Consider the following 27821-nt stretch of genomic DNA (forward strand, 5'->3'; position numbering starts at 1 on the left):
GGCCAGCTTCAACCACCCACACACCACAATAACCTCCACAACAACCTGCACAACCACAACCACAACAACATGCACAACCAAAACAACCTGCACAACCATAACAACCTGCACAACCACAACAACAACTTGCACAATCACAACAACCTGCCAATAAACAAGCAGAGAGACTCGTTTAATGTATAACACCATGTTCAAAGAATTCCACAAGATGCAGCACTTCTAGGAAAGTGTCCAGTGACTGTACATTTGTATGTATATTATAGAACAATAGTAATAAACAATTTTTTGTATTGTTGGTTTGTGTAAGCAAGTTTTGTAAACAATATAATCATAATAATGTTTGTGTGGTTATTGTGTTGCATACAAGTGTATATATGTACATTGCACCTTATTCTGATCTCACAGGCTACATAAGTTACAGTGGACTCTGGTAACGGTGGCATCAGCTAACGCCAAAATTGGATAGCGGCTCGGCTAACGTCCAAGAATTTGGTTAAGGGCATTCGTCCCGAATGTGCCCGCCTGCCCACTCGGCCTGAGCTGCCCTGCCTTCAGCTAGTGTACCAGTCCAGATGATTCCACATGTACATGCTATACATTCTGTATTATTCCATTCTTTTTAGTGCTTGTAACTGCTAAAATAAGCCACCATGGGCCCAAAGAAAGCTTCTAGTACCATTTATTTTTTTTTTATTATCACACCGGCCGATTCCCACCAAGGCAGGGTGGCCCGAAAAAGAAAAACTTTCACCATCATTCACTCCATCACTGTCTTGCCAGAAGGGTGCTTTACACTACAGTTTTTAAACTGCAACATTAACACCCCTCCTTCAGAGTGCAGGCACTGTACTTCCCATCTCCAGGACTCAAGTCCGGCCTGCCGGTTTCCCTGAATCCCTTCATAAATGTTACTTTGCTCACACTCCAACAGCACGTCAAGTATTAAAAACCATTTGTCTCCATTCACTCCTATCAAACACGCTCACGCACGCCTGCTGGAAGTCCAAGCCCCTCGCACACAAAACCTCCTTTACCCCCTCCCTCCAACCCTTCCTAGGCCGACCCCTACCCCGCCTTCCTTCCACTACAGACTGATACACTCTTGAAGTCATTCTGTTTCGCTCCATTCTCTCTACATGTCCGAACCACCTCAACAACCCTTCCTCAGCCCTCTGGACAACAGTTTTGGTAATCCCGCACCTCCTCCTAACTTCCAAACTACGAATTCTCTGCATTATATTCACACCACACATTGCCCTCAGACATGACATCTCCACTGCCTCCAGCCTTCTCCTCGCTGCAACATTCATCACCCACGCTTCACACCCATATAAGAGCGTTGGTAAAACTATACTCTCATACATTCCCCTCTTTGCCTCCAAGGACAAAGTTCTTTGTCTCCACAGACTCCTAAGTGCACCACTCACTCTTTTTCCCTCATCAATTCTATGATTCACCTCATCTTTCATAGACCCATCCGCTGACACGTCCACTCCCAAATATCTGAATACGTTCACCTCCTCCATACTCTCTCCCTCCAATCTGATATTCAATCTTTCATCACCTAATCTTTTTGTTATCCTCATAACCTTACTCTTTCCTGTATTCACCTTTAATTTTCTTCTTTTGCACACCCTACCAAATTCATCCACCAATCTCTGCAACTTCTCTTCAGAATCTCCCAAGAGCACAGTGTCATCGGCAAAGAGCAGCTGTGACAACTCCCACTTTGTGTATGATTCTTTATCTTTTAACTCCACGCCTCTTGCCAAGACCCTCGCATTTACTTCTCTTACAACCCCATCTATAAATATATTAAACAACCACGGTGACATCACACATCCTTGTCTAAGGCCTACTTTTACTGGGAAAAAATTTCCCTCTTTCCTACATACTCTAGTACCAATTGTGGTAAAAAGGGTGAGAAATACTATTGAATTAAAGAAAGAGATAATCGCAAAGTACAAAAGTGGAGTGCGTGTCTTCGAGTTGGCCAGGTTATACAACAAACCCCATTCAACCATCACTACTATCTTGGCCAACAAAAAGGCAATCAAGGAAGCTGTTGTTGCGAAAGGTGCAAGTATGCTTACAAAACAGACATCGCAAATACTCGAAGATGTGGAGAGACTGTTATTGGTGTGGATCATCCAGAAACAATTACAGTATCAGGAGATAGTGTTTCTCAGTCAATAATATGTGAAAAGGCAAGGCAGTTGCATGATGATCTAATGAAGAAAATGCCTTAAACTAGTGCTGATGTTAGTGAATTTAAAGCCAGCAAAGGTTGGTTTGAGAGATTTAAGAATCGTAGTGGCATACACAGTGTGGTACGGCATGGTGAGACTGCCAGTTCTGAAAAAAAAAAAAAAAAAAAGCTGAAAAATATGTGAAGGACTTCAAGGGGTACATAGAGGCTGAAAAATTAAAACCCCAACAAGATTTCAATTGTGAGAAAACAGACCTGTTTTGGAAGAAAATGCCAAACAGGACCTACATTACTCAGGAGGAAAAGGCACTCCCAGGACACAAGCCAATGAAAGACATGCTAACTCTTATGTTTTGTAGTAATGTTACTGGAGATTGCAAAGTGAAGCCTTTACTCGTGCATCACTCTGAAACTCCCAGAGTGTTCTGGAAAAACAATGTCGTCAAAACTAAATTGTGTGAGATGTGGAGAGCAAACAGTAAGGCATCAGTCACTAGGGACATTTTCCTTGACTGGTTCTATGAAGTGTTTGGCCCCACTGTGAAAAAATATGTCCTGGAAAATAAATTGCAACTCAAGTGCCTCCTGGTAATGGACAATGTTCCTGCTCATCCTCACGACTTGCAAGAGCAAATTGTGGGGGAGTTGAGCTTCATCAAAGTGAAGTTTTTGCCTCCTAATACCACTCCTCTCCTCCAGCCCATGGACCAGCAGGTCATTTCAAACTTCAAAAAACTGTACACCAAAGCAGTGTTTCAAAAGTGCTTTGAAGTGACCTCAGACACTGAATTGACCCTAAGAGAGTTCTGGAAAGATCAATTGGTTGCATAAACCTTATAGGTAAGGCTTAGGAAGGAGTGGCTTGCAGGACTTTGAACTCTCCTTAGAGAAAATTGTGGCCAGAATGTGTACAAGAGAGAGATTTTGAAGGGGTTGGGGCTAACCCTGAGGAGCCTAAGCCAGTTGTGGAATCTATTGTGGCATTGGGGAAGTCCATGGGGTTGGAGGTTAGTGGCGAGGATGTGGAAGAGTTGGTGGAGGATGACGATGAAGAGCTAACCACTACAGAGCTGCAAGAGCTTCAGGTGCAACAGCAACAGATCACAGATCAGGAATGTGCTTCAGAGGAGGAGGAAGAGAGATAGAGGAAGTTGCCTTTGTCAAAGATTAACCCGTAAACGGTCCAAGCAGATCTACGTTCACGTGTAGTGCTACGAAAGTAGATCTATGTTTTTTTACATATTTTCAAATGTAACAAAAAAAAAAAGTAGATCAAAGTTTTTTTACACATTTTCAAATGTAAAAAAAACAAAAAGATCTACTTTTTTTACATACTTTCAAATGTTGAAAAAACGTATACTATATACGTTTGGACCGTTTACGGGTTAAGGACATTTGTGCAAAGTGGGTTGAAATGCAAACCTTTATGGATGAAAATTATCCTGACACAGCTGTTGCAAGCCATATTGGCAACATGTACAATGACACTCTTGTGTTCCATTTTAGGGAAATCTTAGAGACGCCAGAAACAGAGCTCTCTGGACAGATATTTTGTGCGACAGGGGTCCAGTGACTCTCAAGCTGGTCCTACTGGCATTAAAAAACAAAGAAGGGAGGTAATCCCAGAAAAGGACTCGTTACCTGAAGTCTTCATGGAAGGGGATTCCCCTTCCAAACAATAGTACACCTTCATCCTCTCCCCTCCTTCCGTCTCATCACTCATCAACAAGTCCACAATAAAGGTAAGTGTCATTTCAGTATTGTTTACCGTGCATGTCTCATTGTTTTTGTGTAGGGAAATGTATATTTCATGTAAAAAAATTTATTTTGTTTAATACTTTTGGGTGTCTGGACCGGATTAATTGGATTTCCATTATTTCTTATGGGGAAAATTAATTCGGCTAATGTCCAAATCAGTTAAAGGCGAGCTCTCTGTAACGGATTAATGCCGTTACCCAAGGGTCCACTGTACTTGAAAAAAATAAAATATTGGAAAATACAAGGAACCTATGAATGGGAGTAAAAATAATTCTATCATGTGAGCGGCATTCACTGCTGTTGCCATACGAGGCTCATTTTCTGCCAACTTTATGCCTTTATATCTCAGTAAGTACTGACCACAAAAAAAATTTTTGGGGGCTTAAAACAATCAGCATATTAGTCTCAACATTTTGATAAGAAAATTTTTTTTTTTTTCGAATATTTTGCGGCACACAGACACACTTTAGGATTTGGGGTCACGGCAATCAAAGAGTTAAAGGAGGGGTTTGCGATATTGGCAGTTTGGAGTGACTTCTAAACTGTTGTATCTGAGCATCTCTGCAAAGACAGTGATTATGTATGAGTGACGTGAAAGTGTTGAATGATGATGAAAGTGTTTTCTTTTTGTGGATATTCTTTCTTTTTGGGTCACCCTGCCTCGGTGGGAGACGACCGAAGAGTTAAAAACAAAAAAATTCTATTTTCGTTCCTACTACTTCCAAATGGCCTAGTATGGCCACACTAACCTCCATGCATTCATAGATCAACAAGCAATTACATCTACAATATAAGGTATCAAGAACTTTTATATTTTTGGCAGAAGAAATTTTAAAACAATTTGTTTTGTTTTGAGGGACAAAGAACATAACCCTACTGTTCCCATGTTTTATACTCTACATATTACAATTTTTTTCATACAATAATGATTTAAGGAATGTAACCAATGTCATATGAGAGGTTCTAGTGTACCTTCATTTGAAAAAGGAGGAACAGAGAATATATGATAACCAGATACAAAGTCATGAAATACAAAACAGTTTTTTTAGCACCCTCAATGGCAATGCAAAAAGCATAGCTCAGCTCCTGTAAATATGAATAAGTAATTATACACTTTGTATTAGACTAGGGAGGGGGAAAAGTCTTGAGGTGATATTCAGTAATCCAGACAGGCTATTAACCCGTAAATGGTCCAAACATATATATACGTTTTTATACCGCTACTGCCCCAAAAGTATATTTACATTTTATTTTTCATTCCTTCAAAATTGGCATGATAGGCCTGAGTCGCCTAGACATGAGAAAATGGATTTGCGCACTCAGTGTGCGCAGTATCAAAAAAATCCGGGGCGCATGGGTACCGCATGGTAGGACCAGTTACATTCAGCTCCATCTTGGGTCGACATCATGGCACATCCTCGTGATTCACTCACGCCTCGTCATATTAACACTCTATTATTCGAGGAAAGTGATATGGAACGTCAGTTTAGTGGATTTGATGCAGATGTGGCTACTAATAATCAAGGAAATAGTGAAAATACAGACGATAACCCAGATGACCCTCAGCCCATCACCTCTGGGGTGGCCAGTGTGGCCACACCAGACCCTAGGCCAAGCACTTCTGGGGTGGCCAGTGTGGCCACACCAGACCCTGGGGCAAGCATTTCTGAGGTGGCCAGTGTGGCCACACAAGACCCTGGGCCAAGCACCTCTGGAGTGGCGAGTGTTACACATAGGCAACTACGCAAGAGGAAACTATCATTTTCCCGGTGTTTTAGTGATAGTGAAAGTGATATAAGTGATGATGAGATTGATTTTATGCCATTCGAGGATTCGTCTAGTGACAATGATCATATTCACCCGTGAAGCGTACTTTTAGGCGTCATTACCTATGTTCAGGCAGTGTGCCATTTGCAGTCGGCGGCAAGGGTCGTGGCAGGTCACGATTCAAAACCCCTGCCACTGATAGTGAAAGTGATCATGAAGGTGAATATGCGGGGATGGAGGAAATAGTGGTGGGTGGCATGGTGCCTAGACCACATGGCGCAGTGGGTGGACAAACAAAGGACCGCCTGGCACCCCCTCAACCATGTGCTGCCTCCACTCCTGTCCCCCCTCCTGCTCCCCCACACCCCATGCCAGAGGTCCACCCTGCACCATGTGACCGAGAGTGGAACTGGACACAAAGTACGTATATTCGTGCCAGAGCCTTTTGATTTTGATGCGAGTGGGAGTGGCATCCTGCCAGAATGTCCCATAACGAATGAGTCTACAGAGTTAGACTTTTTCCAGTCATACTTTGACGAGCCTATAATGAACTTGATAGTGACCCAGATGAACAATTATTACCGCTATATCATGGACAATACACCAGAGGTTGGGGAATCGTCACAGCTGCACAGATGGAAAGATAAAACAGTGGATGAAATGTATTTATTCCTTGCCACTGCCATGCTTATGCCACATACCTATATTATTATTATTATTATAATAAAAAAGAAGCACTAAGCCACAAGGGCTAAACAGCGCTGCAGGGGTAGGGAAGGAAGCGAGGGTATCGGGCGGCAGAAGGGGGGAGGGATGATTAGTAGGTTACAGAAAACAGCGGGGCAGGGGATAGTGCGGGGGTAGAGGGTAGCAAGAGATTGAGGTAGAAAGGGCTGAAGGTATCAACATCAGAGTTTGTGGAGTAAGTCAGTTGTTGTCAAAAAGTCAATGAGAGAGTCCGGATGAAAGGTGGGTCCATCAGCGAGAAGGGAAGGTAAAGAGAGAGCAGCGGAGCGAAGACGCTGACAGAGGTAAATTCTGCGCGCTCGTTGATAAAGTGGGCAGTCTAACAGAATGTGGCTGACTGATAATGGAACCTGACAGTTCTCACAGAGAGGAGCAGGGCGCCTCTCCATGAGATATCCATGAGTAAGACGAGTATGGCCAATGCGAAGATGGGAGAGAGTAGTCTCCCAACCTCGACACTGGTGACAAGAAGACGGCCAGTAACCTATACTCGGTTTAATAGACTGAAGTTTGTTACTGAGCAGAGTAGACCAACGTTGTTGCCAACGGGTGTGAAGGTGGGTAGCTATTGCAGCAAAATAGTCCGTAAATGGAATACCTCTACATGAAACTGGAAGGTCAGGCATAAATGCAATACAGATAAGTGCTGCAAGAATGGCATACAATTCAGCAGTAAAAATACTAGTCGAAGACAGTAAATGCCCTCGTACGACGCTGTCTGGAAACACTGCTGCGAATCCTACACCGTCAGAAGACTTAGAGCCATCTGTGTACACTCCAATGGCATGAGAATGAGAGTGGAAGTGGTCCACAAAAAGAGAGCGGGAAGCGACCGTAGACAGTTGGGCTTCCGAGCAAGGGAGAGAGAAAGAACAGACTTGAACAGCTGGAATTTTCCAGGGGGGTAGGGAAAAGTGAGATGCTACATGAACATAGAAAGGTGGTAACTGAAGAGTAGACAAGAGCGAATGTAGGCGAAGAGAGAAGGGACGGAGTAAACAGGGGCGGCGAACAAATAAAAAATGTCTACTAATATCAGTGACCATTCTATAAATGGAAGTATTGCAGAGATCATGAGAGTGTACATAGTAGCGAAGGCAATGGGCATCACGGCGATCAGATAAGGATGGAACGTTCGCTTCTGCATAGAGGCTCTCAACAGGGGAAGAGTGAAAAGCACCAAGGCATAAAAGTAATCCTTGGTGATGAATGGGGTTAAGGCTAGAGAGAGTAGCAGGAGAGGCCGCTGAATAGATCTGGTCACCATAATCAAGTTTCGATAAAATGAGAGTGGAATGTAGGCGAAGGAGAGTTTGACGATCAGCTCCCCATGAAAGATGAGCAAGGGTTTTAAGAAGGTTCAGCCGGCTGTGACAAGTTGCCTTCAGAGAGGTAATGTGAGGTTTCCAGGATAACCTACGGTCAAAGAGGAGGCCCAGAAACCTGACTGTATCACGTTCAGGGATACGGGAGCCATAGAGGTACAAAGGATGATCGGAGATGACAGAGCGTCTAGTGAAAGTAATTTGGCGAGTTTTTGTACTGGAAAATTTAAACCCACGTGTGGTGGCCCAATTGGAAACACGGTCGACTGCATGCTGGAGAGAAACTGTAATGAGGTGACAGTCAGCGCCTGCACAGGCAATGGCGAAGTCATCAACATAGAGTGATGACCAAATATTTGATGGAAGACTAGAGGCCAAATCATTAATAGCAAGGAGAAAAAGTGTTGTGCTCATAACACATCCCTGGGGGACACCTTCAGCTTGGATAAAGTCCAGGGAGAGCACATTATTAACCCGAACACGGAAATGCCTGTCAGTTAAAAAGTTCTTAAGGAAGGATGGTAGATTGCCTCGAAGGCCTAAGGAGTGGGCTTGGGCCAAAATATTATACCTCCAAGTTGTGTCATATGCCTTCTCAAGGTCAAAAAATATGGTAATGGTTATTCGCAAAGGCATTAGGAACATATGTATCCAAGCGCAGTAAGGGTCTATGGTAGAACATCCCTTACGAAAGCCATATTGACGAGTGGAGAGACTGTTGTGTGTCTCTAAATACCACACTAAACGTCTATTTACCAGGCATTCCATCACTTTGCAAACTGCACTGGTAAGAGCAATGGGACGATAGTAGGAGACTTCATGTCCCGTAGTGCTTGGTTTGCAGAAAGGGAGAACAATGGCAGATTTCCACGGCTGTGGAAGAACTCCTTGTGACCAAATAAGATTGAAAAGGCGCAGTAGGACTGCAAGGGCTGACTGATGTAAATGTTGAAGCATACGAATATGAATGTCGTCGGGCCCAGCTGCCGATGATCGGCAAGCTGAGTGTGTTGCCTCCAGTTCTTGAAGTGTAAAAGGCACATTATACTGTTCTCCTCTGAGAGAAGAAAAGTCCAAGGGTGCTAACTCTCTGGCAGACTTTGAGGAAAGAAACGAGGGGCATAGATGGAGCCCCTGAGAAATACGGACCAGATGACTGCCAATTTCATTGGCAACATCTAGTGGGTTTGCTATATCAACACCGGCAATCCGCAGAACAGGAGCCGGGTCAGGAGAATATTTACCACTCAGTTTTCATACTTTTTTCCAGACTGCACTCATACAGGAAGCAGAGGTGATGGTGGAGACAATCTCGCCAGCAAGTGCGTTTAGCATCACGGATGACACGGCGAGCAATCGCACGCTTCTGCTTAAAATCAAGAAGTCTCTCCGTGGTTCTATTGTACCGGTACCTGCCCCACGCAGCGCTTTTCAAACGTACTGCACGAGCACAAGCAGGAGACCACCAAGGCACGCATTTCTGAAAATGCCTGCCCGAAGTTTGGGGTACAGAATGAGAAGCTGCGGTTAAAACGGAGGACGAGAAGAGGTGTAAAAGCTCATCAATGGAGGACGAAGAAGGAACCTCACTAAAAACAGTTAGTTGTGAGTAAAGGTTCCAATTTGCCTGATCAAATTGCCAGTGTGCGTTACGAAGAGGTGGTGAATATGAAGGGGAAGTAAGAATGATTGGGAAATGATCGCTGTCATGTAAATCCGGGAGAACAGACCAGGTGAAGTCTAATGCGGCGGAGGAAGAGCAGACTGAGAGATCGATGCAAGAGAGAGTGTGAGTCCGAGGATCAAAATGGGTGTGAGTACCTGTATTTAAAACATGGAGGGGGTGGGTGGCAAGAAAAGCCTCTAACTGAATGCCACGGGAATCACAGTGAGACCCCCCCAGAGGAAATGATGGGCATTAAAATTGCCAAGTAACAGAAGCGGTGGCGGTAATGACGAAACAAGAAAGGCAATATCCAGAATAGATAATGCCCGAGAAGGAGAGAGATATAAAGAACAGAGCGTATACCACCTATGCAAGTGGATACGGGCTGCTGTGTAATGCAGCGAAGTACGAACAAATAGCTGATGGTACAGAATTTCAGTGCGTAGAAGAAGGGCACTTTCATTAAAGGTCCCATCAGGAAAAGGATCTGAAGAATACAATAAATTATAGCCTGAGATGGGATAGATAACAGCAGAGTGTAATTTTGGTTCCTGTAAGCAAACACCAACAGGGGAAAACTGGGAGAGTAACATCTGAAGCTCCCCCCGATTACCCATGAGGCCGCGTATATTCCACTGTAAATAGGCCATGATTGGCAACGATAAAGATACCTGAAATCTGCAGGTAAGGGTTCCTACGGACTAGAGGGGTTAGAAAAGTCCACATGCGGAGGCAGCGGAAAATGTTCAAGCAGCAAAGAAACGGTGCGCTGTGAAGAAAGGAGATGCGTAGATGGAGGAGAGAAGAGAGAAGGAACAGAGGGTGGATCAGTGTCCATTGATGGTTTGGTCTCTGCAATATATTCAGAGATTGCTTCAAGTGTTTCGAAATTCAGAGACGTCGTATGGGAGACAATATTGGAGATGGTAGGGGGAGGATGAGTAAAGATTGGAACTGTAATGGACTCTACCAAGGTAGGGGGGGGGGCGAAAGGGTGGAGGGAACTGGAGAAGAAGCGTGGAAGGGGACAGAAGACGTAGAAACCTGGGAGGTGGCAGAAGAGGAAGAAACTTGGGAGGGAACAGGGGAGGAAGGTACAGTACGAGGAGGGTGAACCTCTACACTTGTAACAGAGCCAGTGAGAGGGGAAGAACTAGGTACAGTGACAGGGAAGGTAAAATGAGGAGGTGGAAGAAGAGAAGGAGGGGTTAAAGGACCTTTTTTTGCCTTTTGAGAAGTCGAGGGACGATTGGGAGGAGGTGTCGTACGAGATCTCGTCGATACCGAGGCTTGTGAGGGAGAACATGAAGAAGTGAGAACAGACTAAGGCGTTGAAGTAGGGAAGTTTGAGCCCAGGACAGCAAAAGAATTAGATACAGGAGTGGCTATGGGAGAGGTAACCACAGAGGAGGCTGCAGGAGATGGGACCCCAGAAGTGGGGGGACGTTTTGAAACACGGGAATAAGAAACACGAGGTAGTCTCCCTTGGAGGCGGAGATGAGAAACTGCCATGGCATAAGGGAGACCTTCTGCCTCTTTGAAGTAACGGATTTCCCGCTCACTTAAGTAGACTTGGCAACGGCGAGAGTATGAAGGGTGAGCCTCATGACAATTAAGGCAAGAGGGAGGTAGATTGCAAGACGTATTAGAATGGTCATCGGCACCATAGACTGGGTATTCGGCTATAGATCTGCAATATTTCGCTGGATGGCCAAATCGCCAGCCATTTCTACACTGTTGCGGTGTAGGGATCACCTTTCGAACTTGTAACCGATGTCCTGCTACATAAAATGAGGATGGGAGTTCACGGCTGTCAAAAGTTAAACGAGCCACATTGCTAGGGTATCGTCTCTGCCTGCGGGCAGGAAGAACGTAAGTGTCTACCTTAAGGGTTGGGAGATCTTGGAGTTCCAGCTGTTCAAGAATGTCATTGCCACATGTCTGGAAATTTTGTTGAACTATGGTATGGGGCAGAATGACAGTACCACTACAAGAATTGAGGGAATGATGTTTTTCAATAGTGACAGGAACAGTATCGATATGGGAAAGAAGAGAAAGATCATGAGCTTGGGTAGCATTCTGTACAGTGATGATGCGCGTACCGCTCTTAAGAGCATGAAAAGAAATATCTTTACCAACATGGCGTAGGAGTGCCTTGCCAATACTATGGTCAGAAAGATAGGCAATAGAGGAAGTTGGTCGTAAAGTGAAGAATTTAGTCCATTGTGCACTCTGAAACTGAGCGTGGAAAGGGAGTGCAGGACGTGTTGATCTTTTCTGAGAAGAATGAGAAGGTGGAGAAGTATCATCAGCAGGTAATTGTTGTTGGCGTTTAGGCGTGGGACCAGAGTTGGTCCGACGTGGAACGGGCCAGCAATTCGAAAATTGCCGCACCATAGAGGGAGAGGCCAGAAGCATACTCAAAGGAGAGCGGAGGTCAGATAAATCGAAGGAGTCAGTCGAGACCTCAGTACCTGAAGCGGGTGAGGAAGCGGCACCAGCAAGAGGTACAGAGGCATTAGGAGTGTCCAAAAAGCGGTCCAAAGACAAGGCGGGGTCAGAACGGGGTGCGGTATCAAGAAGGGGCCCGGGGGTAGCAGGTTCATGGACTAGGGCTTCCATGGTTAGGTTACGTCTTTCTGTTTAAAAAAAAAAAAAAAGAAAAGAAAATAAAAATAAAAAAAAAGAATAAAAAAAAGGGGGGACCGGGGAGGGATAGTTCCTAGGAGGAATGAAAGGGCCAGAAATCTCCCTCCGTGCCCAAGAGGACCTCAGCACCACAAGTAGCGCAGATGCAGCATGGAACCCGTGCCATACCCTACCCATCATGCCAGTAAACCAGCAATCCGGGATAGCAACCTCACATCTGCCGAGCTACCTCGGTGGATAAAAGAGAGGGCGGCCGGATATCCGCCACAAAGCATATCTCCTTCAGCCACCACCCCCGGAATCCGAAAGGTGGCTTCCAGAGATACACCCGTCGCCCGAAAGACACCCAAAGAGACCCTCCGGGATACCAGAGAGGGATCGGGACATCCCCAGGCAATCCAGATTCCACGGCAAACTATGCCACCGCCAAGAACCTCAACGGAATGGGATGGACTCCGGTACCCTTTCCCCTACCCAGGAGCTAGCGTGCCTGTGGGAAAAAATCCCAAAGGCCAAAAAGGAAGGGCAAAAGGGAGGGGTGGGGAGGAGGAGGAGGAAAGGAAAAAGGGGAGGATGGGAGAGGGAAGGGGGGATTGGGGGGTAATTAGGTTCGGTCTGAGGAAGGAGACCGACAGGTCTAGTTCCTCAGACCAAGAGCCTCTTCACCACGCCAAGGAGCCCCCCCTTGAAGAGGACGAGATGGTACAAACAGACAAAGTGAACAGGGAGACCAATGAACGTATTGTCAAGCCAGCTGCTGTTGTCGACTATACAAACAATATGCGACTCGTTGACAAGTGTGACATGATGATAATGTTCGTTGACTGTGTACGTAGGAGTTGCAAGTGGTACATAAAACTGCTTTTTCACCTTGTAGACATTGCAGTGCTCAATGTGTTCAATATGTACGAAATAAAGACTGGAAAAAGACAACGTTTTACAGAATTCCCCCTGAATGTCGTAAAACAGATAGCAAAATAGTATAGTACCACACCTGTACCTGCCCCTCAACAGTGACCTGTCACACCACAACCTGTCCCCCAACCACAGCCAGTGGGGGAAGTGCCAAACCGAATCTTTCCTAACTGTCACTACTTGGTACCAATACCACCTATCCCAAAGAAGAAGCATTCCCAGAAAAAGTGTTGTGTGTGCTACCACCACAAAACGACCCCAACAGCGGAAGGACACACGATAAATTTGTAACCAGTGTGGGGTGGCACTCTGTATGAATCCATGCTTCATGGAGTTCATGGAGTATCATACAATCGTGGAGTTCTAGAAACATAAGTGGGACATGTAAATACTTGTATATAGTTGTATATAATAATGTGTGATTCAGCCAGGTGTGCAAAATCACCTGTCAGTGAGTACATGTGTGTCTGTGACAATATGGTAATAATTTTGTATATATTATTGGTGTATAAGCAACAATTGGCATTGAAATCAGAAGAATTACTCTAAAAATAAGTATATCATGAAAACCAAGTTAAAAAAAAAAGAAAAAAAAAAAAGAAAAAAAAAAAAGAAAAAAAAAAAAAAAACAGTAAATATGTAGAGTTTCTGCAAGCGGCAGTGCTCCATATTGCCGTCAGGTGATCGCCAAGTGCCAACTTCGCGGCCTCATATCTCGGTAAGTACTGACCCTAAAAAAAAAATTTTTTTTTTATCCTATAACACTTAGAAAAATGTTTTTTTTTTTTCTATAAAAAAATGATTTTTTTTATTTTTCAAAATATTCGGGGCACTGGGGTAGTGAACGTATATATACGTTTGGACCGTTTACGGGTTAATAAATAATTAATTAAAAATCCATTTTTTTTTTTTTGAGGATTGCTATTGGTGAACTTAAATTTAATGCCTGATCTAAATTATTTGGCATATTTATTTTGTCATTACTCTAATTATAAAAAATTTCTTCTATGGGTTGAGTAGTGCTGAGTCCCGTTCAGTATCTCGATGGGGTTGGGTCAAAGGATCATCCAGAGGAGAATAGCCATTGTACCTAGTATTGACATTCTGCTCTCCACAGTAGCGGTCACAACGGAACACTGCACCACATCCATCCTGTAAAGGAATAAAAATAACAATTTACATTAGGGTCACATGAATTTGGCCTATTTTATTGAGTGGTACAGCTGTCCCTAGAAATCTGCACGGGAAGGAGTTTTATTTTCCTAGAGGTCCCAAGAAAAAAGAAACCCACAATTTATACAAAATTAAGTCTGGATGATAAATTTTTTTGAGAATCGAGTTCATTTTGTGCTTCTGACACCATATCTCTGTAATACAGTACATCACTAATTTTTTTTTTTTCAACAAGTCGGCAGTCTCCCACCAAGGCAGGGTGACCCAAAAGAGAAAGATAATCCCCAAAACGAAAATACTTTCATCATTCAACACTTTCACCTCACTCATACATAATCACAGTTTTTGCAGAGGTGCTCAGATACAACAGCTTAGAAGCATATATAAAGATACAGTATAAAAAGTGACCTGAAATAATATAATAAACTCCATATAGAATATAATATCAGGACCCCAATTATACAGTGGAACCTCTACTTGCGAGCGTGTCCACGTGCGAGTTTTTCCAAATACGAGCAGTCGATGGGTCGATTTTTTGCTTCCATACGCGAGCAAAATTTCCACAAGCGAGCAGACCTCAAGACAGGTTTCTTGACACTGGTGAGGGGCTCTTGCTCTTGATCCCGGGAATTGTATCTCATTTGTTTGTTGGACTATCTTATTGAAACTTGGGCAATGTATGATGGAAAGATGCTTCTTAACGTACATCAAAAATGAAAGAAATCTAAGCATAAATAATAGAGTTCCCTTCCCAGCAATTAGCCACCCCTTAGCGGTAATTTCGAATGGTTTTTATGGTTGTATTCTCGTTTTTTTTGTCTCAATTGAGAGAATGGAAGATATATTACAGAAACAGATATGATTTTGATTGCTTTCACGACGAAAAGTACCTTGAAATAGAGCTCAACCTAGGAGAAATGGTCCATTGCTTGGCTGTTTTAGAGTAAACAAATGACGTCACTGTCCCTTCCAATATGCAGTCATGAATGGGTTGACATTATTTATACAATTATTGCAATAAGGAATAACAGTAAATCTTATATTTTTTTGTGAATAAAAATTACAAATTAGTATTTATATAATAATAATAATAATAATAATAATAATAATAATAATATGTATAATCCTAGGTAGTAGGTTGGTTGACAGCAACCGCCCAGGGAGGTACTACCATCCTGCCAAGTGAGTGTAAAAGGAAAGCCTGTAATTGTTTTACATGATAGTAGGATTGCTGGTGTCTTTTTTTCTGTCTCATAAACATGCAAGATTTCAGGTACGTCTTGTTAGATAGGAGTGAATGGAGACGAATGGTACTTGGGACCTGACTATCTGTTGGAGTGTGAGCAGGGTAATATTTAGTGAAGGGATTCAGGGAAACCGGTTATTTTCATATAGTCGGACTTGAGTCCTGGAAATGGGAAGTACAATGCCTGCACTTTAAAGGAGGGGTTTGGGATATTGGCAGTTTGGAGGGATATGTTGTGTATCTTTATATGTGTATGCTTCTAAACTGCTGTATTCTGAGCACCTCTGCAAAAACAGTGATAATGTGTGAGTGTGGTGAAAATGTTGAATGATGATGAAAGTATTTTCTTTTTGGGGATTTTCTTTCTTTTTTGGGTCACCCTGCCTTGGTGGGAGACGGCCGACTTGTTGAAAAAAAAAATATATATAATAATAATAATAATAAAAATAATAATAATGTAGGTAGTAGGTTGGTAGACAGCAGCCATCCAGGGGGGTACTACCATTCTGCCAAGTGAGTGTAAAACGAAAGCCTGTAATTGTTTTACATGATGGTAGGATTGCTGGGGTCCTTTTTTCTGTCCCATGAACATGCAAGATTTCAAGTATGTCTTGCTACTTCTACTTACACTTAGGTCCCACTACACATACATGTACAAGGACATATACACACACCCTTCTGGGTTTTCTTCTATTTTCTTTCTGGTTCTTATTCTTGTTTATTTCCTCTTATCTCCATGGGGAAGTGGAACAGAATTCTTCCTCAGTAAGCCATGCGTGTTGTAAGAGGCAACTAAAATGCCGGGAGCAAGGGGCTAGTAACCCCTTCTCATGTATATATTAGTAAATGTAAAAGGAGAAGCTTTCGTTTTTCCTTTTGGGCCGCCCTGCCTCGGTGGGATACGGCCGGTGTGTTGAAAGAAGAAAGATATAATAATAATGTACTACATATAATAATTATAATAAGAGATGGCTTCAAAAGGCCATCACTAGACAGTGTTTACCACAACAAAGAGGGAGCGGTTATGGCCGCCTCCACCTGTTACATAATGACATAGTATTTTATTCATTCTAGAGTATTTATATTGAGTATTTATATTGTTTGTTATGTCATATTAGATAAACTGTGATAGATAAATAAGCCATATAGATGATATTAGCGAAATTATTCATGAAGTATTTTGCCCGGTCTCCAGACACTCTCTCGTCCACTGCTGACACCACCCATACCACTACATGAATGACATATTTTATTAATTCTAGAGAATATAGAATGTTTCTATGTTATTCATATTGTTTGTTAAGTCGTATTACATGAACAGTGATGGATAAATAAGGTGCATAGATGATATTAGCGAAATTATTCATGAAGTATTTTGCCTGGTCTCCAGACAAACTCTCGTCCACCGCCGACACTGCCCACACCACTACACGAATGACATATTTTATTTATTTTAGAGTACAGTGGACCCCCGCATAGCGACTTTAATCCGTGCAAGAGGGCTGATTGTTATGCGAAATGTTCGGTATGCGAATGAATTTTCCCCATAAGAAATAATGGAAATCAAATTAATCCGTGCAAGACACCCAAAAGTATGGAAAAAAAAATATTACCACATGAAATATACATTTTCCTACACACAAAGAGAAGGATACATGCACAATAGTAGAGTAGTACATGCACAATATATATTGTGCATGTACTACTCTACTAAATGAAGAATAAATGACACTTACCTTTATTGAAGATGCAGCAATGACTGATGAGACACTGTGTCCTGGGAGTGCCTTTTCCTCCTGAGTACTGTAGGTCCTGTTTGGCATTTTCTTCCAGAACAGGCCTTATCACACTGTGTATGCCACTACGATTCTAAAATCTCTCAAACCAACCTTTGCTGGCTTTAAATTCACCAATATGAGCACTAGTTCCAGGCATTTTTCCCTGTTCACCTGGGTGTTAGTCGACTGGTGTGGGTTGCATCCTGGGAGACGAGATTAAGGACCCCAATGGAAATAAGTTAGACAGTCTTCAATGACACTGACTTTTTTGGGTTATCCTGGGTGGCAAATCCTCTGGGGTTAATTGTTTCTTGGTATTCTCAATAAGTCACACCAACAACGGTGCTACAGCAGCAGCAGGAGCTGACGGTGGTACAACAGCAGCAGACGATGCTACAGCAGCAACAGATGATGCTACAGCAGCAACAGACGATGCTACAGCAGCAGCAGATGATGCTACAGCAGCAACAGACGATGCAACAGCAGCAGCAGACGATGCTACAGCAGCAGCAGACGATGCTACAGCAGCAGCAGACGATGCTACAGCAGCAGCAGACGATGCTACAGCAGCAGCAGACGGTACTACAGCAGCAGCAGCAGCTGACGGTGGTACAACAGCAGCAGCAGCTGACAGTGCAGCAGCAGCTGACGGTGGTACAGCAGCAGCAGCAGCTGTACCACCAATAGTAGTGATGATTGATTGGGGTTTATTATACAACCTGGCCAGCTCGGAGACACGCACTCCACTTTCATACTTATCAATGATCTTTTTCTTCATCTCTATAGTAATTCTCACCCTTATTGCTGTAGGGTTGGCACTAGAAGCTTTCTTGGGGCCCATGGTCACTTATTTTCCAGAAAAAATCACCAAAAACACTGTAATAATACAAAATGTTCCGATTGTATGCTTGGATGTTACCGCGGAGGCTGGCTGGTAAACAATGCCACTGGTGGAACATGTGAGCATGGCTCAGGCCGCACATTGGACGCGTCTCAGACGAAGAGCGGTGAGCGGGTTTTTGGGCGGTATGCGAGGCAAAATTTTTGCGAAAAAAGCGAGCGGTATGCGGATTGTACGGTATGCGATGCGTGCGGAATGCGGGGGTCCACTGTATATATCAGGTTCCTATGTCATTTATATTGTTTATTATGTCATATTTCATGAATTGAGATAGATAAATAAGCCGTAGAGTTGATATTAGTGAAATTATTGAAATACAGAATTCCACTGGAACGGATTAATTGCATTTCAATTAATTTAAATGAGGAAAATTGACTCTGCAAACGAGCAAATCCAGTTGCGAGCAAGGTCATGGAACGGATTAAACTTGCAAGTAGAGGTTCCACTGTGCGTGTGTTTGTGTGTGTGTATGTGTGTATGTTTGTGTGTATGTATGTATGTATGTATGTATGTATGTATGTATGTATGTATGTATGTCTGTATGTATGTATGTATGTGTGTATATATATATATATATATATATATATATATATATATATATATATATATATATATATATATATTATTATTTTTATTATAATACACTGGCTGATTCCCACCAAGGTAGGGTGGCCCGAAAAAGAAAAACTTTCACCATCATTCACTCCATCACTGTCTTGCCAGAAGGGTGCTTTTCACTACAGTTTTTAAACTGCAACATTAACACCCCCTCCTTCAGAGTGCAAGCACTGTACTTCCCATCTCCAGGACTCAAGTCCGGCCTTCTGGTTTCCCTGAACCCCTTCATAAATATTACTTTGCTCACACTCCAACAGCATGTCAAGTATTAAAAACCATTTGTCTCCATTCACTCCTATCAAACACGCTCACGCATGCCTGCTGGAAGTCCAAGCCCCTCGCACACAAAACCTCCTTTACCCCCTCCCTCCAACCTTTCCTAGGCCGACCCCTACCCCGCCTTCCTTCCACTACAGACTGATATACTCTTGAAGTCCCTCTGTTTCGCTCCATTCTCTCTACATGTCCGAACCACCTCAACAACCCTTCCTCAGCCCTCTGGACAACAGTTTTGGTAATCCCGCACCTCCTCCTAACTTCCAAACTACGAATTCTCTGCATTATATTCACACCACACATTGCTCTCAGACATGACATCTCCACTGCCTCCAGCCTTCTCCTCGCTGCAACATTCATCACCCATGCTTCACACCCATATAAGAGCGTTGGTAAAACTATACTCTCATACATTCCCCTCTTTGCCTCCAAGGACAAAGTTCTTTGTCTCCACAGACTCCTAAGTGCACCACTCACTCTTTTCCCCTCATCAATTCTATGATTCACCTCATCTTTCATAGACCCATCCGCTGACACATCCACTCCCAAATATCTGAATACATTGACCTCCTCCATACTCTCTCCCTCCAATCTGATATCCAATCTTTCATCACCTAATCTTTTTGTTATCCTCATAACCTTACTCTTTCCTGTATTCACTTTCAATTTTCTTCTTTTGCACACCCTACCAAATTCATCCACCAATCTCTGCAACTTCTCTTCAGAATCTCCCAAGAGCACAGTGTCATCAGCAAAGAGCAGCTGTGACAACTCCCACTTTATGTGTGATTCTTTATCTTTTAACTCCACGCCTCTTGCCAAGACCCTCACATTTACTTCTCTTACAACCCCATCTATAAATATATTAAACAACCACGGTGACATCACACATCCTTGTCTAAGGCATACTTTTACTGGGAAATAATTTCCCTCTTTCCTACATACTCTAACTTGAGCCTCACTATCCTCGTAAAAACTCTTCACTGCTTTCAGTAACCTACCTCCTACACCATACACCTGCAACATCTGCCACATTGCCCCCCTATCCACCCTGTCATACGCCTTTTCCAAATCCATAAATGCCACAAAGACCTCTTTAGCCTTATCTAAATACTGTTCACTTATATGTTTCACTGTAAACACCTGGTCCACACACCCCCTACCTTTCCTAAAGCCTCCTTGTTCATCTGCTATCCTATTCTCCGTCTTACTCTTAATTCTTTCAATAATAACTCTACCATACACTTTGCCAGGTATACTCAACAGACTTATCCCCTATAATTTTTGCACTCTCTTTTATCCCCTTTGCCTTTATACAAAGGAACTATGCATGCTCTCTGCCAATCCCTAGGTACCTTACCCTCTTCCATACATTTATTAAATAATTGCACCAACCACTCCAAAACTATATCCCCACCTGCTTTTAACATTTCTATCTTTATCCCATCAATCCCGGCTGCCTTACCCCCTTTCATTTTACCTACTGCCTCATGAACTTCCCCCACACTCACAACTGGCTCTTCCTCACTCCTACAAGATGTTATTCCTCCTTGCCCTATACACGAAATCACAGCTTCCCTATCTTCATCAACATTTAACAATTCCTCAAAATATTCCCTCCATCTTCCCAATACCTCTAACTCTCCATTTAATAACTCTCCTCTCCTATTTTTAACTGACAAATCCATTTGTTCTCTAGGCTTTCTTAACTTGTTAATCTCACTCCAAAACTTTTTCTTATTTTCAACAAAATTTGTTGATAACATCTCACCCACTCTCTCATTTGCTCTCTTTTTACATTGCTTCATCACTCTCTTAACCTCTCTCTTTTTCTCCATATACTCTTTCCTCCTTGCATCACTTCTACTTTGTAAAAACTTCTCATATGCTAACTTTTTCTCCCTTACTACTCTCTTCACATCATCATTCCACCAATCGCTCCTCTTCCCTCCCGCACCCACTTTCCTGTAACCACAAACTTCTGCTGAACACTCTAACACTACATTTTTAAACCTACCCCATACCTCTTCGACCCCATTGCCTATGCTCTCATTAGCCCATCTATCCTCCAACAGCTGTTTATATCTTACCCTAACTGCCTCCTCTTTTAGTTTATAAACCTTCACCTCTCTCTTCCCTGATGCTTCTATTCTCCTTGTATCCCATCTACTTTTTACTCTCAGTGTAGCTACAACTAGAAAGTGATCTGATATATCTGTGGCCCCTCTATAAACATGTACATCTTGAAGTCTACTCAACAGTCTTTTATCTACCAATACATAATCCAACAAACTACTGTCATTTCGCCCTACATCATATCTTGTATACTTATTTATCCTCTTTTTCTTAAAATATATTTTATTTTTTATTTTTTTTTTATTATCACACCGGCCGATTCCCACCAAGGCAGGGTGGCCCGAAAAAGAAAAACTTTCACCATCATTCACTCCATCACTGTCTTGCCAGAAGGGTGCTTTACACTACAGTTTTTAAACTGCAACATTAACACCCCTCCTTCAGAGTGCAGGCACTGTACTTCCCATCTCCAGGACTCAAGTCCGGCCTGCCGGTTTCCCTGAATCCCTTCATAAATGTTACTTTGCTCACACTCCAACAGCACGTCAAGTATTAAAAACCATTTGTCTCCATTCACTCCTATCAAACACGCTCACGCATGCCTGCTGGAAGTCCAAGCCCCTCGCACACAAAACCTCCTTTACCCCCTCCCTCCAACCCTTCCTAGGCCGACCCCTACCCCGCCTTCCTTCCACTACAGACTGATACACTCTTGAAGTCATTCTGTTTCGCTCCATTCTCTCTACATGTCCGAACCACCTCAACAACCCTTCCTCAGCCCTCTGGACAACAGTTTTGGTAATCCCGCACCTCCTCCTAACTTCCAAACTACGAATTCTCTGCATTATATTCACACCACACATTGCCCTCAGACATGACATCTCCACTGCCTCCAGCCTTCTCCTCGCTGCAACATTCATCACCCACGCTTCACACCCATATAAGAGCGTTGGTAAAACTATACTCTCATACATTCCCCTCTTTGCCTCCAAGGACAAAGTTCTTTGTCTCCACAGACTCCTAAGTGCACCACTCACTCTTTTTCCCTCATCAATTCTATGATTCACCTCATCTTTCATAGACCCATCCGCTGACACGTCCACTCCCAAATATCTGAATACGTTCACCTCCTCCATACTCTCTCCCTCCAATCTGATATTCAATCTTTCATCACCTAATCTTTTTGTTATCCTCATAACCTTACTCTTTCCTGTATTCACCTTTAATTTTCTTCTTTTGCACACCCTACCAAATTCATCCACCAATCTCTGCAACTTCTCTTCAGAATCTCCCAAGAGCACAGTGTCATCAGCAAAGAGCAGCTGTGACAACTCCCACTTTGTGTGTGATTCTTTATCTTTTAACTCCACGCCTCTTGCCAAGACCCTCGCATTTACTTCTCTTACAACCCCATCTATAAATATATTAAACAACCACGGTGACATCACACATCCTTGTCTAAGGCCTACTTTTACTGGGAAAAAATTCCCCTCTTTCCTACATACTCTAACTTGAGCCTCACTATCCTCGTAAAAACTCTTCACTGCTTTCAGTAACCTACCTCCTACACCATACACTTGCAACATCTGCCACACTGCCCCCCTATCCACCCTGTCATACGCCTTTTCCAAATCCATAAATGCCACAAAGACCTCTTTAGCCTTATCTAAATACTGTTCACTTATATGTTTCACTGTAAACACCTGGTCCACACACCCCCTACCTTTCCTAAAGCCTCCTTGTTCATCTGCTATCCTATTCTCCGTCTTACTCTTAATTCTTTCAATTATAACTCTACCATACACTTTACCAGGTACACTCAACAGACTTATCCCCCTATAATTTTTGCACTCTCTTTTATCCCCTTTGCCTTTATACAAAGGAACTATGCATGCTCTCTGCCAATCCCTAGGTACCTTACCCTCTTCCATACATTTATTAAATAATTGCACCAACCACTCCAAAACTATATCCCCACCTGCTTTTAACATTTCTATCTTTATCCCATCAATCCCGGCTGCCTTACCCCCTTTCATTTTACCTACTGCCTCACGAACTTCCCCCACACTCACAACTGACTCTTCCTCACTCCTACAAGATGTTATTCCTCCTTGCCCTATACACGAAATCACAGCTTCCCTATCTTCATCAACATTTAACAATTCCTCAAAATATTCCTTCCATCTTCCCAATACCTCTAACTCTCCATTTAATAACTCTCCTCTCCTATTTTTAACTGACAAATCCATTTGTTCTCTAGGCTTTCTTAACTTGTTAATCTCACTCCAAAACTTTTTCTTATTTTCAACAAAATTTGTTGATAACATCTCACCCACTCTCTCATTTGCTCTCTTTTTACATTGCTTCACCACTCTCTTAACTTCTCTCTTTTTCTCCATATACTCTTCCCTCCTTGCATCACTTCTACTTTGTAAAAACTTCTCATATGCTAACTTTTTCTCCCTTACTACTCTCTTTACATCATCATTCCACCAATCGCTCCTCTTCCCTCCTGCACCCACTTTCCTGTAACCACAAACTTCTGCTGAACACTCTAACACTACATTTTTAAACCTACCCCATACCTCTTCGACCCCATTGCCTATGCTCTCATTAGCCCATCTATCCTCCAATAGCTGTTTATATCTTACCCTAACTGCCTCCTCTTTTAGTTTATAAACCTTTACCTCTCTCTTCCCTGATGCTTCTATTCTCCTTGTATCCCATCTACCTTTTACTCTCAGTGTAGCTACAACTAGAAAGTGATCTGATATATCTGTGGCCCCTCTATAAACATGTACATCCTGAAGTCTACTCAACAGTCTTTTATCTACCAATACATAATCCAACAAACTACTGTCATTTCGCCCTACATCATATCGTGTATACTTATTTATCCTCTTTTTCTTAAAATATGTATTACCTATAACTAAACCCCTTTCTATACAAAGTTCAATCAAAGGGCTCCCATTATCATTTACACCTGGCACCCCAAACTTACCTACCACACCCTCTCTAAAAGTTTCTCCTACTTTAGCATTCAGGTCCCCTACCACAATTACTCTCTCACTTGGTTCAAAGGCTCCTATACATTCACTTAACATCTCCCAAAATCTCTCTCTCTCCTCTGCATTCCTCTCTCCTCCAGGTGCATACACGCTTATTATGACCCACTTCTTGCATCCAACCTTTACTTTAATCCACATAATTCTTGAATTTACACATTCATATTCTCTTTTCTCCTTCCATAACTGATCATTCAACATTACTGCTACCCCTTCCTTTGCTCTAACTCTCTCAGATACTCCAGATTTAATCCCATTTATTTCCCCCCACAGAAACTCCCCTACCCCCTTCAGCTTTGTTTCGCTTAGGGCCAGGACATCCAACTTCTTTTCATTCATAACATCAGCAATCATCTGTTTCTTGTCATCCGCACTACATCCACGCACATTTAAGCATCCCAGTTTTATAAAGTTTTTCTTCTTCTCTTTTTTAGTAAATGTCTACAGGAGAAGGGGTTACTAGCCCATTGCTCCCGGCATTTTAGTCGCCTCATACGACACGCATGGCTTACGGAGGAAAGATTCTTTTCCACTTCCCCATGGACAATAGAAGAAATAAAGAGGAACAAGAGCTATTTAGAAAAAGGAGAAAAACCTAGATGTATGTATATATATATGCACGTGCGTGTCTGTGAAGTGTGACCAAACTGTAAGTTGGAGTAGCAAGATATCCCTGTTATCTAGCGTGTTTATGAGACAGAAAAAGAAACCAGCAATCCTACCATCATGCAAAACAGTTACAGGTTTCTGTTTCACAGTCATCTGGCAGGACGGTAGTACTTCCCTGGGTGGTTGCTGTCTACCAACCTACTACTCGGTGGGAGACGGCCGACTTGTTGAAAAAAAAAAAAAAAAAAAAAAATATATATATATATATATATATATATATATATATATATATATATATATATATAATATATATATATATATATATATATATATATATATATATATATATATACATATATATATACATATATATATATATATATATATATACATATATATATATATATATATATATATTATAGGGGGATAAGTCTGTTGAGTGTACCTGGTAAAGTGTATGGTAGAGTTATAATTGAAAGAATTAAGAGTAAGACGGAGAATAGGATAGCAGATGAACAAGGAGGCTTTAGGAAAGGTAGGGGGTGTGTGGACCAGGTGTTTACAGTGAAACATATAAGTGAACAGTATTTAGATAAGGCTAAAGAGGTCTTTGTGGCATTTATGGATTTGGAAAAGGCGTATGACAGGGTGGATAGGGGGGCAATGTGGCAGATGTTGCAAGTGTATGGTGTAGGAGGTAGGTTACTGAAAGCAGTGAAGAGTTTTTACGAGGATAGTGAGGCTCAAGTTAGAGTATGTAGGAAAGAGGGAAATTTTTTCCCAGTAAAAGTAGGCCTTAGACAAGGATGTGTGATGTCACCGTGGTTGTTTAATATATTTATAGATGGGGTTGTAAGAGAAGTAAATGCGAGGGTTTTGGCAAGAGGCGTGGAGTTAAAAGATAAAGAATCACACACAAAGTGGGAGTTGTCACAGCTGCTCTTTGCTGATGACACTGTGCTCTTGGGAGATTCTGAAGAGAAGTTGCAGAGATTGGTGGATGAATTTGGTAGGGTGTGCAAAAGAAGAAAATTAAAGGTGAATACAGGAAAGAGTAAGGTTATGAGGATAACAAAAAGATTAGGTGATGAAAGATTGAATATCAGATTGGAGGGAGAGAGTATGGAGGAGGTGAACGTATTCAGATATTTGGGAGTGGACGTGTCAGCGGATGGGTCTATGAAAGATGAGGTGAATCATAGAATTGATGAGGGAAAAAGAGTGAGTGGTGCACTTAGGAGTCTGTGGAAACAAAGAACTTTGTCCTTGGAGGCAAAGAGGGGAATGTATGAGAGTATAGTTTTACCAACGCTCTTATATGGGTGTGAAGCGTGGGTGATGAATGTTGCAGCGAGGAGAAGGCTGGAGGCAGTGGAGATGTCATGTCTGAGGGCAGTGTGTGGTGTGAATATAATGCAGAGAATTCGTAGTTTGGAAGTTAGGAGGAGGTGCGGGATTACCAAAACTGTTGTCCAGAGGGCTGAGGAAGGGTTGTTGAGGTGGTTCGGACATGTAGAGAGAATGGAGCGAAACAGAATGACTTCAAGAGTGTATCAGTCTGTAGTGGAAGGAAGGCGGGGTAGGGGTCGGCCTAGGAAGGGTTGGAGGGAGGGGGTAAAGGAGGTTTTGTGTGCGAGGGGCTTGGACTTCCAGCAGGCATGCGTGAGCGTGTTTGATAGGAGTGAATGGAGACAAATGGTTTTTAATACTTGACGTGCTGTTGGAGTGTGAGCAAAGTAACATTTATGAAGGGATTCAGGGAAACCGGCAGGCCGGACTTGAGTCCTGGAGATGGGAAGTACAGTGCCTGCACTCTGAAGGAGGGGTGTTAATGTTGCAGTTTAAAAACTGTAGTGTAAAGCACCCTTCTGGCAAGACAGTGATGGAGTGAATGATGGTGAAAGTTTTTCTTTTTCGGGCCACCCTGCCTTGGTGGGAATCGGCCGGTGTGATAATAAAAAAAAATAATAAAATATATATATATATATACACATATATATATATATATATACACATATATATATATATATATATATATATATATATATATATATATATATATATATATATATATATATATATATATATATATACATATATATATATATATATATATATTCTTTCTTTCAACAAACCGGCCGTATCCCACCAAGGTGGGGTGGCCCAAAAGGAAAAATGAAAGTTTCTCCTTTTACATTTAGTAATATATACAGGAGAAGGGGTTACTAGCCCCTTGCTCCCGGCATTTTAGTCGCCTCTTACAACACGCATAGCTTACGGAGGAAGAATTCTGTTCCACTTCCCCATGGAGATAAGAGGAAATAAACAAGAACTAGAAAGAAAATAGAAGAAAACCAAGATGGGTGTGTACATATATGTTTGTACATGTATGTGTAGTGTGACCTAAGTGTCAGTAGAAGTATCAAGACGTACCTGAAATCTTGCATGTTTATGAGACAGAAAAAAAGACACCAGCAATCCTACCATCATGTAAAACAATTACAGGCTTCCGTTTTACACTCATTTGGCAGGACGGTAGTACCTCCCTGGGCGGTTGCTGTCTACCAACCTACTACTCGGTGGGAGACGGCCGACTTGTTGAAAAAAAAAAAAAATATATATATATAATATATATATATATATATATATATATATATATATATATATATATATATATATATATATATATATATATATATATATATATATATATATATATATATATATATAAAGAATAAGAAGAAGAAAATTGTCAAAGTGGGGTTTCAAATAGAGTTAGAGCTAAAGAAAGAGTAGCAATAATGTTGAAGGATACGTTATGGCAGGAAAAGAGGGACTACAAATGTATAAATTCAAGGATTATGTGGAGTAAAATAAAGATTGGAGGTGAAAAGTGGGTTATAGTAAGTGTGTATGCACCTGGAGAAGAGAGAAGTGTAGAGGAGAGAGAAAGATTCTGGGAAATGTTGAGTGAATGCGTGGGGAGTTTTGAATCAAGTGTGAGAGTAATGGTGGTTGGGGATTTCAATGCTAAAGTGGGTAA

General features: G+C 42.2%; 1 protein-coding gene across 1 annotated transcript in view; it reads right to left on the minus strand.

Annotated features, from left to right (window-relative positions):
* Positions 1–1564: 1564 nt before the first annotated feature.
* LOC128689465 (cation-dependent mannose-6-phosphate receptor) overlaps positions 1565–27821 on the minus strand; it is a 92158-nt gene continuing 65901 nt past the window's right edge. The window contains exons 6-7 of the mRNA XM_053777799.2: positions 14127–14188; positions 1565–2355 (exon numbers count right to left, since the gene is read on the minus strand). Coding sequence (XP_053633774.1) covers positions 2229–2355; positions 14127–14188 — 189 coding nt within the window. The 3' untranslated portion in view covers positions 1565–2228. The remainder of the gene's footprint in view (positions 2356–14126; positions 14189–27821) is intronic.

This window comes from Cherax quadricarinatus, chromosome 18 (assembly GCF_038502225.1).
Source record: "Cherax quadricarinatus isolate ZL_2023a chromosome 18, ASM3850222v1, whole genome shotgun sequence".
Classification (NCBI taxonomy): domain Eukaryota; kingdom Metazoa; phylum Arthropoda; class Malacostraca; order Decapoda; family Parastacidae; genus Cherax; species Cherax quadricarinatus.